The 18,388-nt window shown below is 52.7% G+C and overlaps 1 protein-coding gene across 1 annotated transcript; it reads left to right on the forward strand.

Annotated features, from left to right (window-relative positions):
* Nucleotides 1–2,148: 2,148 nt before the first annotated feature.
* On the forward strand, nucleotides 2,149–18,287 carry CHRM4 (cholinergic receptor muscarinic 4). The gene is made up of 3 exons (XM_032691215.1): nucleotides 2,149–2,271; nucleotides 14,670–14,711; nucleotides 15,279–18,287. The coding sequence occupies exons 1-3, from the start codon at nucleotides 2,214–2,216 to the stop codon at nucleotides 16,754–16,756; spliced, it is 1,578 nt and encodes a 525-aa protein (XP_032547106.1). The 5' UTR covers nucleotides 2,149–2,213; the 3' UTR covers nucleotides 16,757–18,287.
* The last annotated feature ends 101 nt before the right edge of the window (nucleotides 18,288–18,388 follow it).

Raw genomic sequence — 18,388 nt, forward strand, 5'->3', positions numbered from 1 at the left:
ATTTACTGTTTTTAGTGACCAGTGCCAACACAGCCTAAGAAGGAAGATGATGTCATTTCGGTGACAAAAGGAGCTGGTGAAACTTGTTGGCAGCCCATAGGCAGGGAATGTGTGAATATGTCAAACCAAGAGAAGCAAGTGCTGTCTTTGATTGGAATACGTATGGGAAGTTTGGGCTTTCAGAAACTCTACTTTTGCCTAATGAGTGCATAAAGCTGGGCTAAGAGTTAGAAGTTGAAAAGTTTTGTATCCAATTTGGTTATACATTTTTATCTCTGTGACTGATCAGCTTTGGAAGAAGACTTCTCACTGTTTTTTACAATCTTTTGTCTATCTATGGGGAATTGTAGTTTGAAACAAGAGTCCAATCAAATAACGCAACACCAGTGCACTCAAATTGTCTTAGAAACAGATATTTCCTCAGTCTGATGGGTTCACCCAGACAAAGGTTTATTCACATTAACTTTTTCTAGGGGGAAAGAAGGAGGAGAGGGTGGTATTTATTTGAGGTCAGGGCTTTGGGCAAGGCAAGAGACTCAAATTAACTGGCTGGAGTCTTTGACAGGTTTTGGTCAGTGACTGCAAAAAATGTGTGGGCAGATGTTAAGCTGAAAAAAGTCAGCAAAGCCTCATTGCACTCAGTACAATTGGATGGTTCCACACCAGCTGACACGGGGAAAGCTTTGTCTTCTTGCTCTTCCAAGAAGGCAGGAAAGAAAATGAATACCAGCTGACTGAGTTCACTAAAGAAATGCCAGAATGTGGCCTCGTGTGACCAAAGTAAAGGTGGTGTATCTGCCTCACTGTTCTGGTAAGGGCCTCTTGGTGTGCAAAGGCAGCAGCAGATCCAAGGGCCAAAAGGCTTTAATATTTTCAAGGATGCAGAGAAGCACCTGGAGTTGGAGATATGTCATCAGAGAAAATTTATCTGAATTATCTTAACAATGTTCTCTCTGCTGGAATTCAGAAATGTGTCTTCATCTTGAGGGAGAAGATACCAGTTTGCAGGATGTAGGGAAGAAAGAGATCCAATCTGTGAACTGGGAACATCTGGCTAACACTTCAAATGAGACATTGACATCAAACACTGCACTTTAGTTAAGTGCTACCTCCCAGAGCAAGAGAGGGAAGAGAAGAGGGTGAGGAGTTGAAGGAGTGAATGGTAGGAAGTCATCTGAGACTGTAATCGCTCCAAAGGAGGGATAAATTGGGGCGTTTATTTGTTTATGTGTATTTACGCATATGTGTGAGAGTGGAGCAGACGGGGAAGTGATACCCCATGTGTATCTGTGAGACAGTACAAGTGAGAGGCAGAGGGTGGGTGAGAGAGTTGCTCTAGGTATAAGCAGAGGGAAGGGGAAAGGTGTACAGGGAAGGGAAGCCAGATTTTTTTTCTTTTTCCTTTGTTTCTTCTTTGACACTTTCTCATTACTACGAGGAAAGTAGAAAGCCGAACCTGTGGGACAGTTTGTGGAACCGCCTGATGAGGTTTTTGTTCTGAGTGAACACTCCAATCCCGAGCATTAGTGACAGCCCGGCAGAGTTCACCGAGCCTCTCGAGTTCGCAGACGTGTGTGCCGGGGCTGTATTTTGGGTACCGGGCAGCTCCTCAGGAGTCCCTTTGCCCGGGCTGTGCCGGGCGCCTCTCCGTTCCTCCTGGCCCCTCGCTCTCTCCCGCCGTTGGACACCGGTTCTCCCGGCGCTGCCAGCTGCAGCGGAGCGGGGCTCATCCCCGCTGGTGTGTACCGGGAAGCAGCAGGGGCCGGAGCCCGGCGCCGGGAGCGGGCGGTCCGAGGAGCGCTGTCCGCGGTGCTGCAGGAGCGCTCCCGCACAACATCTGGCCGACGGGGACTGGAGGCCCCATCTGGGACGGGGGGAACGACGCCGTGGGGACTGGCCGCGGATCTTGACGTCGCGGTGCCCCCCCGCCCCGGCCCCTCCCCCGCCCCGGTGGGTCTGCGAGTGGGCGAAGGGGGCGCACATCTGGGGGTGCACATCTGGGGGCGACACATCTGGGAGCGGGGGAGGGCGGGGGCGGGGGGAGGGAGACGGGGACGAGCCGGCAGCGCCGAGCCCTCCCCTCTCCCCGCCCCTCCGCCGCGCGCGGCGCCGCCGGGACCGGGAGCCGGGAGCCGGGAGCAGGGAGCCGGGAGCTGGCCGGGCCATGCCAGCCGGAGCCCCCGGCGGCGCGGCAGCGTGCTCGGCGCGGCACCATGGCCGCTGAGAACCGCTCGGAGGCGGGCGGCGGCGCGCCCTGGGCTGGGCTGCCCGGTGAGTCGCTGCTCGGGGGCTCCGTGTGCGCGGGGCGGGCGCAGGGCATCCCCCGGATAGTCCCTGCCGGGGGTGTCGGCATGGCTTTAGGGTGCATGGGGAGGGAGGTGCGCATCCCGGGGGGATATGGCACCTGGTCGCCCTAGGAATGGGGACAGGTGTCTCTCTGCCAACTTTCCCACCCCTCCTCGTCCCTCCGGGAACCCCGGGCTGCCCCATGGGTCGAGACCCCCGCATTGGTTCACTGCCCCGGGATGTGTAGAGCCGTGCGGTCCTGACAGGGCAGCGGGGCGATGTCTGGCACCCCCTTCTCTGCTCCCATCCAAACCAACACCGTTCCCGGGATCCGTCGTCGTCGGAACCTCAGGTCCCTCTTGTCACCGAGCAAACGGCCCTGTCGGCACCCTGAGTCGAGTATATATGAGCAGCCTGCAGCGCCCGGGGCAGTCACCCCCTCAGCAGGAAAACTAGGAGGGGGGTTATTTGCCCCCTTGGTACCTTCTCTGGGAATGAGATATTCTGGGTGAGAAACTACCTGAATGCTTTCTTTGCTTCCTTCACTATTCCAACAAGAGCAGTAGGGACACAATCCCATATGTTTTGGATACTTTGTCCCCATGCTGGACAAACCTCTCTGACTGTGGTGGCCACCTCCCAGGACGTGACTAGGCAGAAGTTTTCCCTCTCTCCACAGAGCCCTTTGCCAGGTTGGGCATTGCAAATGGGGCAGATCTTGCCCCTTCTCTCACCCAGTGTGGATCCTATCTTCCCTTTAGCCTTTTCTGGCCCTGCTGCACTCTCCCTGCTGGTAATGACAGAGCGGTACTCTGTTCTCTGTTGGCCCATCATGGACATAGGTCAGGCAGCCACACCCTTCTTTCTTCCCAAAATAATGACATTGGCTTCAAATCAGAAAACAGTTCTTGCCATAGATACTTCTATGGCAAGGAGGAGCAGAGTTCCCTTGTGCCCTGTGGCAGCTGGGACCAACTGGGCATTTGGAGGCTCCATGTTTTGTCACAAGTGCCTCGAGTGCCCTCCAAGAGCGGCCTGGCTTCTCCTGCCACAACTTGCAGAATGAGCGGAGGGGTTGGAAGGGTCAGTACCAATGCAGTTGGGTGGCTTTTTGATGCTGACAGTACCCATCAAAATGCTGAAATACCAGGGTCTTAGAGTCAGGCTTTTGGTAAAACATCACCAGTGACAATGCTCACGTTGAAATCACAGGTGACAGCAAGATGCTTTTTGCTGTCACTACTACTGGGCATTACCTCCTGTTTCCTAACACCCTGACTTTTGTGATCTGAGAACCTGCTGCTGCTCCAGCCTGGTCTAGGCCCCCATGAGGCATCCCACCAAAGAGCAGGGCATCCAGTGGAGATCCTAAGAATCAGCAACCTATTCCTGGTTCACCCTTCAGCTGGATTTGTAGCCAGTGGTCAGAGCCCTGGATGGGGAAGATGGGGATGGGAGCAGGTGTGTGCAGTAGCCCCCAATTCCTGTGGGACTCAAGCCAATGTGCCCTTGCTCAGAGCCAGCAGAGCAGCGGCAGCCCCAGGAGTAACCTGGTGAGTGGGCACAGAGGAAAGCTGGCTGGAGAAGGAGGGGGAGGGCTACCAGTAAAAGTGGTTTGTTTATTCACACAAGGGGCATACCTGTCTCAGTGGGTGGGTCTGTTTTCTTTCATAGAAGAGAAATGAACTGAAATGATTAATTAATCCTGTGATCCAATTACTCTGAGTTTGCAGAAGGAGCATGGTTTTTCTCTTTTAACTGTCCCCACGAGCATCTTATTGATGTCAAGTTTTGTCATGGCCGGGGTTTTGTTTCTTTGCTTTTTTAAATTAAAATGACAAACATCTCCCTAGGGGAAAAAAAAAACCAAGGAAAAAAAAGAAAGGAAAAAAAAGAAAGAAAAAAGACAAAAACAGGGAAGAAAAATAGTGAGACCAGGAGGAGTGGCTGATGCAGAACAGTCCCTAGCACACCTTTGCATGGAGCCCTTCTCTGCCTGCCCTGCTGAGACCTGGCCAGCAGCATCCACAGAGTTGAAGAGGTTTGGTGAGTGCACGGCTGAGGTGGCAGACACAGCTCTGCAAGCAGAGCTCTGCAAAGGCAGCGGGGAGAGCAATAGTGAGAGGAGAGGGAAATGGAGGCTGTATTCAAGGGGTTGCTGCTTTCTGCACAAACGCAGCTCCTCTTTCCACATCATGGACACACAACAAGAGTTTCATGTATGCAAGCTGACCCCTTCTCCTTGGCACGCTAAATCAGGGCTTTGACAGGCATCTTCTGAAGAGGCGGGCATTGTCCTTGAGCCAATTACCACTCAGTCTGACACAGGTCTACGCCCTTGTTGCTCTCCAGTAAGCCAAGGGAGGAGGTTTGCTTTACATTTCAGCATCCATTCTGGGCTGCTCTAAAAGTGCATATTTAAAGGATGTGTTTCGGGGAGACGCGACAGTGTAGGGCCTGGCACAGCAAAGAAGTGGAAGTATTGGACCTGATCATTCCCATCTACTTCCTCTCCACTCTTCAACCTTATCCCAGCATCCCCTGCTGCCTGCTCCTTAGCCTGCCCAAGCACCAGCACCCACCACAAATGTGCCAGGTGTCAGTGGTGAGGTGTGGCTCCACATTCAGGCAGTGTTGAAGCCTCTTTAAGATGGTGACTGGAGCCATGCCAAATCCATCCTTCATCTGAAGGATTCAGGTGACCAGTCAGAAAACAGACACCAGTTTCTAGGAAGACTCGTGTTTTACTGCCCAGGGCCCCAACAGGCCAGGCAGTGAGGGTCTTAATGGATGGCTATTATCTAGCTCATAGCCAAGTGGAAGAGTCTGCCAGCCTTAACTGTCCCTGGGAGCACTACCCACCACAACACCCCTTTAGCCCTCTAGGCACAGCAAAGTCTTGCTGAATCCAGACCTTTGAAGGTACTGAGGTGAACCCTTGGCCTATATTCGGACAAATTCAGTTGCTGAAGCTTGAAGGAGGAGTTAGGCACTTCCTGGAGAAATGAATCTGTGGCGAGTGTTTCCTGGGCAGGCTGCCCCACTTCAGAATCTTGCTGGTGCAGGAGCACAGGGCAAGGTGTCTCATCTACAGATCTCCCCCTTGATGCTTAGAAGCAGGGTTTTAGGAGCAGACACCCGACCACTCCCTGTCCCCCTTGCTAGAGACACCTGGAAGCCCTCTCTCTGTCTGTGTGTGTTGGCAGCCATCCCACCTTGCCTGCAGATCAATGCGCTGGTCCTCTTGGGACTTGACTCTGTGCTAGGATAATCATTTGACCTGTGTTCAGACCCTGAGTCCCCTGGCACAGTGAGCATGAGCAAATGATGCTCTGCTGGAGATGCTCCCCAGTCTGACCCCTTGCGTGCTGGGCACAGCTGCTCACACCTTCGCTCCAGGGCTGCTCCCGGGACCCTCCAGAGATGCCTTTAGCCCCGAGGCTGCACTGCACAGAGGAGGAACTCCAACAAAGGCTCACTTTGTACCTTGCATGATGTAAGTTTGTGGAGAAAATTGACATCACCAGCCTGTCCAAGCCTGCAAATGCAATGGCTGTAGGCACAGAGCCTTGTCCCCCTGGCAATCCCCAAAATTATTGCTGGAAGTCCCACAAATCAGAGCTGTAGGAGAGACACCGGCCCTTCTGCCTTACTGTGATCCTGTTCCCATCACTCCTTTATGTCCTGTGCAATGTTAGCTCCAGTCCCACTTGGTGCATGAGGCAGCAGCAAAGATCCCCAAGTGGCTGTTCCCTTCCCACCCCCCTGCACCAGTGTGAGGCAGGCTGAGATGTGCAGCTGCAGAGGAACCTCTCCCACCCCAGGCGCTGTTTCCATGACTCAGAGAGAGCTGGAGAGGGACAAGGGGAACCACAGCTCTGTTTACTTTTATTCAAGAGCCTCGAAGAGGAGTTTCATCCCAGGTCAGCTGATGAAAGAAGGGCAGCAGCTGGGAAATTTGTCCTTTAAAGGCAGGACTCGGTGTAAACCATGGAGCTCCTCATGCGCAGCAGGCTTGGCCAGAGCTATCGCCATGTTACTGAACTGTCAAGGCTGGCTGTGCACCTCTAGCCAAGAAAGCCAGGCAGAGAAGCAGCCCCTCTGGTATCACATCTGCTATTAAATCTAATGTATTTTATAGCATCTTGCACCTTGGCGGAGGAGGTAGCTGGAGATTGGCACAGGTACCTCAGCTGGAAGTGTCTGGAGGCAAAATGTCATCAGCAGATTTAAGGTTCATGGCAAAGCTGGTTTGTGTTGGCCATTTAATGGGTTAATGTCTTTAGGCTCCTTAAGCAGAATTAAATTGACTTGTCTATGGGAAACTCAGAGCTTCAGTTGTGCAACGCTGAGGTCTGAAAACATCACTCTGCAAACACGATGTCCCGGGCTCTCACATCCGCTCCAGGTCACAGGGCAGCTCTCTAGAGGCATGCATGGCGCCAGGCTTCGCTGCCCCCTCACTTGCAGACCCTCCCGATGTTGATGTTTGCTCCCAAGTCCCAGGCAGTACGTCAGGCTAGCTCTGCCGAGGAGGGATAAAGATCCTTGAAGGATCTTTGCATGACTGAGATGGGAAGGAGCATCTCTAGTACCTCTAGGGTAGTTTAGATCCTTGCTCTGCTGGCAGTTACATCATGTGCAGTCCCAATTAAAGCCAAAAAAGTGCATGCATGTGTGCAGAGAGGAGGGGAGAGCAATGAAACTCTTCTGGCACCAACCTTTGACTGACAACAGGCATGAGTTACCTGGCCTTGGGCCTGTCTTTCTGCAGCACTTAGATGCAGCATTTAGCACAGTGGTCTCTACACTGCTCGCAGAGCACAGATCACCCACCAAGTGATGCTCAACTTATGAAGCCCTCTGCTACCATGTGCAGTCAGAGGCACCTCCTTCGTCTCCATCCCTCCCCTCCTCTGTTGTCACTATGGATGGGGATTTCCTACCTGTTCTCCTCCCCTGGCCCCCACACTTCCCGTTCTGCCTGTCCATACTCTAGTCTCTGCTGACCACCTTCTTCTGTAGCTCCTCTCCCTCAGTCTGTACCTTAGCTCAGGCATCACCTCCAACTCCAAACTATCTAGCAGGTCTTGTGGCCAAGTGAGGTCTCATATATTCATTCCTTTTTCATTAGCACCTCAAAGATTCCCACATGCTATCTGTCCCCAGGACTAGGGTTCTCCTCTCTCACATACACGTCCATCCAGTAGGGTCCTTGCCCTTGCCCAACATTCTGTGCTTGGCTTAGGGCATCAGATATCTTTTCTCTCACCCATTGCTCAGCTGCTTCATTCGTCCTCTCAAAGCCCCACAGAGCCTCACATGGCTTCATGGAGTAGGGGGCTCTCATTTCCATTGTCAGGTGTTTAAAATTTCGGATGAGGTGCCCTATGGTACCTCAGCTCTGGGGAGAGTTACAAAGAAACATGTTCTCCCTGCCCTACTGACACAGATGCTCTGCCAGAGCAACACTGCATCCCTGACTGTTTGAGCTGCATCCCCACCCTATGGCTTGTGGGGACCCTGTGAGGACAAAGAGGGCGAGTGCAGGGTGCTGCAGGCCTCTGCATGGGGGCCAGCCCCTGCGTTATTCAGCACCAGCACTGGCTCCTGGGATGGGGCTGAGGGGGTTGATTCCCCATGTGGGTGGTGGAGACTTGGTGTGGGTAACCATGGCTGTGTGGGGCAGTGGCAGGGTGAGGGGGCTTCCCCAAAGAGGGGCTGAGTCCTTCCCCCTTGGTTTCCCCAGGCAAGGCCTGTCCCTGGGGCAGTGGGAACTGCTTTTATAAGCAAACAGACTTGAGATCTTGCAACTCCTGGACCTCTAACCCCCAGTCACTCCTCCACCACTGTCCCTCCTACAGTCATCTGATCCCAGCCACTAACCTCTCCCTGGGGAGAGCCCAGCTAATCCAAGTAGTCACTTGTTGCTGTAATCCTCCCTCTCTCCCTCCTTCCCCTCTGCTGGCTGATCCCAAAGCCCTTCCCAGCAGTGGGACCTGTAGCTGCAGCAGGGTTATTTCTGTTGCACTACCTTGAAACAGCTGGGTTCTGTTAAAGATTCAGCCCAGGCATATAAAAGAACGTGAGCATCTCTCTGAGGCAGAGAGCATTAATGCAGTGGATGGGAGGGGGGAAGTGTGGCTCCAGCCCAGGCTCAGCTGGAAGCCCAGCACCTTCCTGGCTCAGCAGCATGGGCTGAGTTCTGCCACCAGCTGGGAGCTGCAGCCCTGGGACAGTCAAGAGGGCACTCGGGGGAGGGCACTGTGTCTCCCTCTGCCCCACTGTGGGATGCTGCCATGGTGAGCCTTCTCCCTCCATAATGTTACCCATCGGAGCCAGCTCAGGCGTGGGACCTGCTGGGGGAGCTGCTGGTGCCTGGGAGCTGCAGGCTGGGCACTGCTGGGTAAGGCTGGACTTTGGCTTGCATGGCATTTGCCGTGCACACTTGCTGATAGCATTCCACTGATAGGTTATTTATTTGGCCTAATAATTGGTTGACAGACGGTTAATTAATTGTCAGAGTGACCAGTGTGCTGGTGTGCTATTTATAGGAGTTACTTTCAATCAGTTTTTTAAAAACACTTTTTCTCCAGCTCGCTTCTTGTCTGGTAATGCTAGTGTGGCCTCTTACAAGCTGTGTATGACACAGGGCATATTAAGGATACAGACAAGACCGGGGGGCCAGTTTGGGCAGGGGTTGCAGCTCTGTCAGCTGTAGGATGCTGGTGAGCCTGATGGGCTGGGCACTACCTACATGAGCAGCTCATAAGCCTCTGATGTGCAAGTGCTTCTCACAGCCAAGTGCATGCCACCTTGGATGCAGTGCCTGTTTTACTCTGAAACGCAACAATAGCCACATAGTTACAAGCGGCAGTGAAGGCAGGGGAGCTCCTGGCTTGCTTGGGGCAGGTGGTGAGATACAAAACTTCAACACTCTCTTCTGGCCCCAGACACAGTGAATTTTCAAAACCTGATGTACAAACACGTGTCAAGAACAGGGGGTTCTCTGACCCTCTCACTTCCCCCCAAAAGCTGGCCACTCCTGTGGCACTCTGCTCACTGCTTTTCCAGTGGCTCCAGGAAAAGCTATCAGAGACTCTCAACATGTAGGGATGGAGGAATGTGCTTTGCCTCATGAGAACCAGTTGAATAGCAGAGGAAGAAAGGAATAAATTATTCAGTGGAAAAATAAAATGCCTAGAACCACCTCATATGCTACTGACAAGAAACTATTCCTGTGCCGTGATGGCTCAGATCTCCCTTGGAGCAGGATAAGGACTTCAAGGGTCCATCAAACCTTGATGTGCCAGAGGAGTGAAAACACAGTCACCAGCTGGAGCCAGGAAGGAAGGGGGAGCCCTGCCATTTTAACACAACATTTAGACCCTCATCTCTCATCTCCTTTCTGTTTTTCCAGTTGTTTATTGTTTTCCTCATTCCGGATGCAGAGGCACAGAAGTAGCCTGACAACAACCCTCCCCCTGCCAGGCACAGGGCCTCCCCTTGGTCCTCTCCTGTGTATTGTATTTCTACAATACACAGTTAACAGTATCTAGGAACTCTGTTTTCACACTCTGAGGGGTGTGAATCTGTCAACCAGAACAATCCTTCACTAGCTCTAAACTGGTGCCATGATTCAGGAGCTAATTAACAGCTATTAGATAATGCAATTAGCACCACAAACTGTCACCCCTCCCTGAGTATCTCTTCCCTTTATGGGCATGAGCCATAAATGTTCAGCATCTTCTATTCCCTCCTTTTTCTCTCTCCTCTCCTCCATGTGGTGATGGCTGAACTAACTGCCCAGACCCACATCGCATCAGCAGTTTGACATGACAGGACTAATCCCATTAATATTTTCACCCTCGCGGCACTTTGAGGAAGGTAAAGACAAGCAGGGGGCTGCCGTGGGGCTGGCCAGGCTCTTTCCAACTGTGACACCAAAGGTGATGTGCACTGGCCCAGCCTTCTGCATCCAGCCAGAGCAGGGGGTGATGTGTGCCTTCTCCTGGGATGCGCCTGCAGTGGAGGGGGTCAGCTTCCCTTCCTCCTGGAGACAGGCAGCACCAAGAGCCCCACAGGATCCAGCCAACCAGGATCTGGCAGCCACAGCCACCCCATCCTGTCCCTAGGCTCGAAGTCTCTTCAGTTTTGCTGTTGCTCCAAACCAATGCAGATCAAAGGCCCATCTCCTCTGGGAGCAGCTCACACTCATAAGTGGCTCTTAAAGTAAGGGTTCCTCTAATTCCTCTCCTTCCTCTAAATGTCTTCCTCCCCAGGCTGGTGTATGAGTGTGGGGCTTGTTTTACGGTGGGGATGCTTGAAGAGCACACTGGGTGTGTGCACAGCCCTGATCATTCCCAGAGATCTTGCTTCAAGCTGCATGTGGATCAGATGTGCCTCTACTCCCCCGCCCCCCTCCCCCCCCCCCCCCGCCTTCCCCCAGCGCTGAGGCTGAGACTGGGATGGAGGCAGTGCCAAAACAGGAAGGGGCATGGCTGGTGGTGACATGAGGGACACAGGCTGTGGAGGGGCGGAGGGAGGCTGTGCAGCACAGGGAGGAGAAGCAGGGAACACTGGGACAGTAGGGCTACTTGGTCCAGGAGCTCATCCCATAATTTGAGGTGCCACCATCACATGGGTGTGTGTAAATACCAGCCTGTCTAATTGTCTTCGCCGCGTTGGTGGGGAGGGTGACCAGCTCCTTCCACACAGGGAGCAGTAGAGGCAGGAGGGAGTTAAACCCTCCATCCCACACAAGTTGAGTGCTCAGCAGGTGCTCAGTCACTAACTGCACCTAGTGGAGCACCAGCTTCTAGCTAATTCAGACTTTTTGGGTACAGGGGGATCATCAGCAGTCCATGACAGGGCTTTTGCCTCTTCTACCTGGCAACAGGCTGTAAGGCAGTTTTCAGGAGCTGAGAGTCTGGGAAGGCTTGCTGGAGTTGCATATAAGGTGTGCAGCAAGGAAATAGCCAGAGTTTTCTGCTGTATCATTGGATATCACCCTGTGACTGAGGAGGGGTGGGCAGCACTGGCTTTGCTCTCTTGTTCTGGAGCTGTCTCCTCACCCAACAGTGGTGGCACCCACGATTTCAGGTAGCAATGGGGACCCTGCTGTGCCAAGCACTGCCCAAAATAGTTGGACCGCATCCAAAGTACAACCTTCTCTGCTTGGATCTGTGACTACCTGTGCCTTATGTCTTCATCCATAACATGCAAGATGCTGTGTGGGAAGGGAAAGTTGTTTCACTATCTTGATGACGCAATTGCTGAGCACTGCAGCAGCCACAGAAACCCTTAGCCCGAAAGATGCTCTTGGTGAAGAGTTGGAGACTCCTAATGGCTTTGGTGGAGAGGAGAAAACCAACCATAAATCATTGCCAAAAGTCTGAGAAATTTTGCTGTAGCTGGCTGGTGCAAGCAAGTGTGGCAGAGCACCCACTGAGCACTGCAGACATAGGATAACATGCACAAGCTGAAAAGCCAGTTGGTGTCACAGATAGGAGCCTCAGCCCCAGGAGCCCTTCTGAAGTGATCTCTGAGCTTTGCAAAAGGCTAAGTCTCCTCCCTTGTCTACGGTGTCATCATGAAGGTGGGAGGCAAAAGAGGATGGAGACAAGGAGGGTGATGGGGGGGGCATGAGGGGAGGGAGAGAAGAAATGTGCTCCCGGAGGTGCAGGCAGCGAGAGCTGGGCGCTGGGGTACATACAGGAGACATTTAGTGGGGAGACCCCATGCCTGGAGAGGTTCCTTGGTGTCTGGGGGCTTCACAGAATTGGGAACAATGACGTGGCTGGCATGAGGGTGGAGATGCAGTCACATTGGTGAGTTTGTCGCAGCACCACAGCTCTTTTGTGTGCTCCCTCCATCCTCAGACACATCATGCAGATGCAGACAGATCTGTGATTGCTTTGAGGGCTGTGTCCCTACCCAGGCCCTACCCACCCAACCTGGATACTCTCCATGTCAAAGGCAAATGGCAGGATCTATCCCCAGTGCCTATGTAAGCGTGATGCATGGCTTGGTCAACTGCTCTGAGCCCTAACAAATTTGTAACATCCTTGGCCAACTCCCAGCTCTGGACTGAGCTGTCTGCCCTGCTCAGGAAGGCAAAGGCAGTGCAGAGCTGTCCCAGTGAGTTCAGAGAGGGAGTAGCAGACAGAAGAGTGAGATAGTTGGATGAAGAGAGCAGAAAATGGGGGAGGAAAGGGACGCTCAGTGAGCTGGGGCATGGCAGAGAATAGCCAGGGCATCTGAGGCGAGGCTAGTGGTGTACACATCTACAACTTGTATGTGTTGCTGTATGTCTGTGCTGTATGTATCCTCACACCTTTAAGCATTTTCACTCCCTCTCCTTCCCTCACACAGGTGATTGCTTTATTTTTGCTATTCGGTGAAGGTTCATTTTCAAAATGCCCATGTAAGCCCTCCACCCTGAGGCTGCAGTTGCCTCTGCCTCATCACACCATTTTGCAGCATGACCTCTGGGTGGCATCCAAACGCACGTGTGTGGGTCTGCGTCAGCCTTTCCTGCTTGTCTCGTGACCTGTATAAACAGCTTTGTAGAGTGGGTTGAGATGGACTTTTCTTACTTTGGGCAACTGAGAACACAAGCACCTGTCAAGGCCGATAATTAATTAGATGCACTTAGAAGAGGAGGCTGGTTCATGAACAAAAGTGAGAAAAGTGAAACCCTCATTTTAGCAGAGACAATGGAAAGGTTTCTTTTCAAGATTTTCAGATTCTTCTTGGAAGAGCTGGGGTAGATGTCTGCATGATTGCTAGGTTGTCTGATCGGTTTGACTAGCTGTTACAAGAATGACAGTTAAATCTCTCCATCTCACCAAAGTGAAGAAATTAAAACTCATTTCAATTGTACTGAAATCAACCCCCAAACTGCCATGATTATATATTTCTAAGCCATTTTATATACTTATCACCTCTTCTGACATCCCTGGCTGGGTGCCCAGGAAGGATGGCAGCAGAAACCTCTCTCCCTCTCCCTTGATGCATCCCTTGCACTTGGAGCTGGGTGTAAAGCTGGGCAATGCCACTAGGCTTCCTCCCTCTGTTGGTATCTAGAATTTAGCATATACCAAAGGGTACTGCTTTCTTTTCAAAGCATTTTGTCTTCATGGACCATATGTAACAGGCTCAGAAGGTAATGGTAGAGAGGTATTTCTTTGTCCCTCACCCACTTCTTTCCCCTGCACCTGGAAGAAAAACTCCACCGCTATCGTGGCTGTAGCCTTGCTAATGCAGAAGCTGCCCAATGGCTACATTGGTGCCTGGCTTTAGCATCTCAGCAGCCATGTTTCCATTTAATTATACCCGCATCTCTTTAGAAAGTGGTTATATTAAAACCTTGGCTATTTGCTGATGGCAGAAATCTTCTACCATCACCACAAAAGAAAGACAAGGGCATTTATTTTAAAATACTTTAAATAGATGAACTGATCCCTGCCAGACCCCGTTTGGAAGAGGCGCATGTTAATGGCCTTATACACTTAGCAAAATCAACTTCAGGAGTCCCAGGCATTGGAAACCAGCACCACACCAACTTGTAGACACATGCTGTGCCAAGGGCACAGTGTCCCACTGTGTGGACACCCACTTGCTCACTGTTTTCCGCTGGGTTCCTGGCAGCAGCACCCATGGGGCTGGATGGGCTGCCTGGCAGGACCACTGCCCTGGGTGCCAGACAAAGCTGCTGGAGAGGCTGCCCTTGATGGCTCGTGGGGTTGGGATGACCCCAGCACCCAGGGTAAAGCTGCTGAAGGCCCAGCATGTTTTGGGGGTCTGTGTGGTGCAGGAGAGGTAGGTCCAGTGGGAAGCTCTTCTGTCTAGTCCATCTCCCTCAGCACCTTTGCTTTTCCTTCACCTTCCAGGAAATTCCCCTTTGTCCCAACACAGCAATTTTGGTCTACTGATTTTTTTTTTTTAAGGTCCATTCTACTCTTACCTTGGGGAGTTAACCACAGGCATCTTGGTTTGGATGAAGGCAGTCTTTCTGTCCATAATTCTCATCACCTTTCATAAATAATTCCATGCTGAGATGTCTGACTTCACCCTGTACATCTCCATGGCTGGGGTGGCAGCAGCTGCAGTGTGATGTGGGACTGGGGTAAGGGGCCATCACTTACCAGTGTCACTGACTGATGGCACTCACGCAGCTCCTCCCTCTCCTGCGCCTGCTAGGGCTGCGCTGTGAACCGGGCCAAGCCAAATTACCCATTTTCAGCCTTGGCTTTTCAGCCAACTGCATCCAAGCAGTCAACCTATTGGACAGGTTGGTGCCCCCAGTAAGATGTTGTGGGAGTCACACAAACTCCTTGGGTCTGAAGCTGTAGTGTAACTTGCTGTTTTCCTTGTCACAGATTTCATCTTCCAGAAGGAACTGTTTGCTGCCAGAGACACAGGTGAGCTGAGCGGGCCATGGCACAGGCTTTGTGGATTAACCCCCCTCTTGGGGAATGCTTTGGGGAGCTCAGCAGGACATGCCTGAGGCATACCATAAACCCGCTCTCATCTCTGAGGCAGGGCACTGGCTCCAGGCTGTGCTGTTCTAGCAGCGAGTGCTGTGTGTGCATCACTGCTGGGCTCTGCAGCCCCGTTCCCCCAGAAGACCTTTGGTCTCTGCGTGCCTCTCCGGGGCACATGAGGTCTGTGCTCCTGCCAGGATGCAGTTTCTGGCCCTGCAAAAAAGGACCATCTCACCCTGGCCAAAGGGCTGTCCCTAGATCTGACCCTGCTTCTCTCTCTGCAGCCTCTGTGCCTCCTCTACTGCTAAAAAAGGGACACAAAAACTGCCTCCAGAGAACTTCTGGGGGAAGGCTGTAGTGGCAGAGAAAGACCAGGAATGCCTTGAGATTTTTGAGCACTAGCCAAGAGCAATGACGGCCTGGGAAACTGAGGAGGCAGCAAATGCTGCCAGCACAGGCCGGCAAGTCTGATATTCTCCCTTTCTTTCCCCGTTCCCCTTGCAGACTCCATGCACAACCTTTCTGCTCAGCCCTGGCAGGCAAAGATGGCCAACCTGACCTATGACAACTTCACCCTGGGCAACCGCTCCGAGGTGGCCATCCAGCCTCCCACCAACTACAAGACAGTGGAACTGGTTTTCATTGCCACAGTCACTGGCTCGCTCAGCCTTGTCACCGTGGTGGGGAACATCCTGGTGATGCTCTCCATCAAGGTGAACCGACAGCTCCAGACCGTCAACAACTACTTCCTCTTCAGCTTGGCCTGTGCGGACCTTATCATCGGGGTCTTCTCCATGAACCTCTACACTGTCTACATCATCAAAGGCTACTGGCCGCTGGGGGCCGTGGTGTGTGACCTGTGGCTGGCTCTGGACTATGTGGTGAGCAATGCCTCTGTCATGAACCTGCTCATCATCAGCTTTGACCGGTACTTCTGTGTCACCAAGCCCCTGACGTACCCTGCCAGGAGGACCACCAAGATGGCAGGGCTGATGATTGCAGCTGCATGGATATTGTCCTTCGTTCTCTGGGCCCCTGCCATCTTGTTCTGGCAGTTCATTGTGGGCAAGAGGACAGTCCCTGAGAGGGAATGCTACATCCAGTTCCTCTCCAACCCAGCAGTGACCTTTGGCACGGCCATTGCTGCCTTCTACCTTCCTGTAGTCATCATGACAGTGCTGTACATCCACATCTCCCTGGCCAGCAGAAGCAGAGTGAGGAGACATAAGCCTGAAAGCAGGAAAGAGAGGAAAACCAAGTCCCTCAGGTTCCTCAAGGGCCCCCTGGTCAAACAGAACAATAATAACTCTCCCAAGAGGGCTGTGGAGGTGAAGGAGGAGGTGAGGAATGGGAAAGTGGATGACCAGCCATCAGCACAGACAGAGGCCACTGGCCATCAGGAAGAGAAGGAGACATCTAATGAGTCCAGCACTGTCAGTATGACCCAGACTACAAAAGACAAGCCTACAGCAGAAATCTTGCCAGTGGGGCAAGGACAGAGCCCGTCCCACCCGCGGGTGAACCCAACTTCCAAGTGGTCCAAGATCAAGATTGTCACCAAGCAGACTGGGAGTGAATGTGTCACCGCCATTGAGATCGTCCCAGCTAAGGCTGGAGCCTCTAACCACAACTCCCTGGCCAACAGTCGCCCAGCCAATGTTGCCAGGAAGTTTGCTAGCATTGCCAGAAGCCAAGTGCGGAAGAAGCGCCAGATGGCAGCCCGAGAGAAGAAAGTCACCCGCACCATATTTGCTATCCTGCTAGCCTTCATACTCACATGGACTCCATACAACGTGATGGTCCTCATTAACACCTTCTGTGAGACCTGTGTACCTGAAACAGTGTGGTACATTGGCTACTGGCTCTGCTATGTCAACAGCACCATCAACCCAGCCTGCTATGCCCTCTGCAATGCCACTTTCAAGAAAACCTTCAAGCACCTTCTCATGTGCCAGTACAGGAACATTGGCACAGCCAGATAAACTGGCACTCAGGGACCACTTCAGTAACATTATGGAAGCCCTTCCCTTTGCCTCCTTTGCCAGCAGGGGTTCCTCTGCTCCCCACTCACAACAGTGCAGACTGTGCAGTGATTGCAGATGATGCCCTTCATCTAATGCTGACAAAGATCCAAGGCACCTCTGAGCTGCAAGTCCTTCCAGGGCCTGGGGACTAGTGTGGGGAGCCAGCAGGAAAGCCAGAGGCAAGAGGAGGAGATGTGGTCACCAGGAGCCCTCCCCAGCAACATGCTCTTGAGATTGGCCAAATGACATCAGCATTTCTCCTAAGACTGGATGCAACTTCTCCCCTGGCTGACTGTCTCCAGGACATCAGAGCTTGTCTGCATGCAGATGGGCTAATGCTGGATGCTTTCAATGGGCTTTTAAAGTGTTTATTACCCAAGAAACGAAAAGAAACCAGGGCCAAACATTTGCTAGACATCTTGTACCAGGCTAGCTCAGACATGCTAATGGGGAGCCCTACTGGCCCAGCCAGGCCCCCTCCCAAGGCAGGCAAGATTGCACCCTAACGTATGGCAAGCTCCTTCCTTTCTCCTGAGAGTGCCATCGGGCATCCTCATGCAGGGACCCAGGGCAGAATTTTTCCCTGGACTTTGACTCCACTGTCCTCTTCATGCCCTTTCTGCCTTCAGCCAGCAAATGCCTGGACAAACAAGCCAAGTATCTCAGTCCTGGATGAGGAGTGTGAAGTCCAGTCACCTCCTGTGGTGATGGAAACTAACTGCAAAGAAAGCAGTGGTGTGGTGCAGGAGTTAGCTCCACAGCCTGGGGAATGTGGCCCCTGAGAAGTGGGCAGCAGTGACTGTGAAATTAACTGTCCTTGGGTGGGACAGGTGGGACCTGGGGGCCTTGGAGGCAAGTGGGAAGAGAGTTTACAATGTGGCCAAGTTGCCCTGTGTTTCATCTGGACCATGAGCAGGTCCCCAGTCTCCCCATGGTGGGTGTGGGAGGCCTGGTGCATGGCTCTGGAGGCGGGAGAGGCCCTCTCCTGCCCGGATGCAGCAGGATGCTCCAGGGAGGCTGAAGGAGCCAGTTGCTGAGCTTTGTAAATGGATGTAATGCTGTCGTGGGTGTTGTGGCAGAGCCCTCAGCATGCGGGCTTCAGCCAGCGTCCCAGCCTCCGCCCAGCCCCACTGTGTGTGCAACCCAGGCCATCCCAGGACTGCTGCTCAGCTTCTTCCAAAGCCAGGTTTCTGGAAGCATTGGTGGACACAGCCAGGTGTAGACAAGGAATGGGACAGGGTCACTCTAGCACTGGCAAATTTTGTGTCCATATTTCTTTCCCATCCTCACACCAGGATGATGCTGTGTAACCTGGAGAAAGGTTGCCCCAATCCAGATGGAAACCCCTCCACCACTGCCTTTAGGATAATTCACACAGGTGTGCCCAAAATGCCTGGTGGGCTTCTGGGTATATTCAAATGGTTACAACTGTGGCCCAACCCATCCCATCCCATCCCAAGACAAATAAAGACCTTGGATCAGAAAACAACAGCCACAGTGTGAGGAGTAAATGAGTCATCACCTGGGTGCTCCTTCCCAACTTCCCAGTGTCAACTACCGGTGACATTTCCTGCAGTGTGGGTGGCAGCT

This window comes from Chiroxiphia lanceolata, chromosome 6 (assembly GCF_009829145.1).
Source record: "Chiroxiphia lanceolata isolate bChiLan1 chromosome 6, bChiLan1.pri, whole genome shotgun sequence".
In the NCBI taxonomy this organism is placed as follows: domain Eukaryota; kingdom Metazoa; phylum Chordata; class Aves; order Passeriformes; family Pipridae; genus Chiroxiphia; species Chiroxiphia lanceolata.

What these genes read in the sequence shown, in the direction of transcription:
- CHRM4 (XM_032691215.1), top strand. Translation starts at nt 2,214, where the DNA reads ATGGCCGCTGAGAACCGCTCGGAGGCGGGCGGCGGCGCGCCCTGGGCT. An exon ending in GCCCTGGGCTGGGCTGCCCG is followed by an intron (nt 2,272 to 14,669) that starts GTGAGTCGCTGC and finishes TCCTTGTCACAG; the next exon opens with ATTTCATCTTCCAGAAGGAA. An exon ending in GTTTGCTGCCAGAGACACAG is followed by an intron (nt 14,712 to 15,278) that starts GTGAGCTGAGCG and finishes TTCCCCTTGCAG; the next exon opens with ACTCCATGCACAACCTTTCT.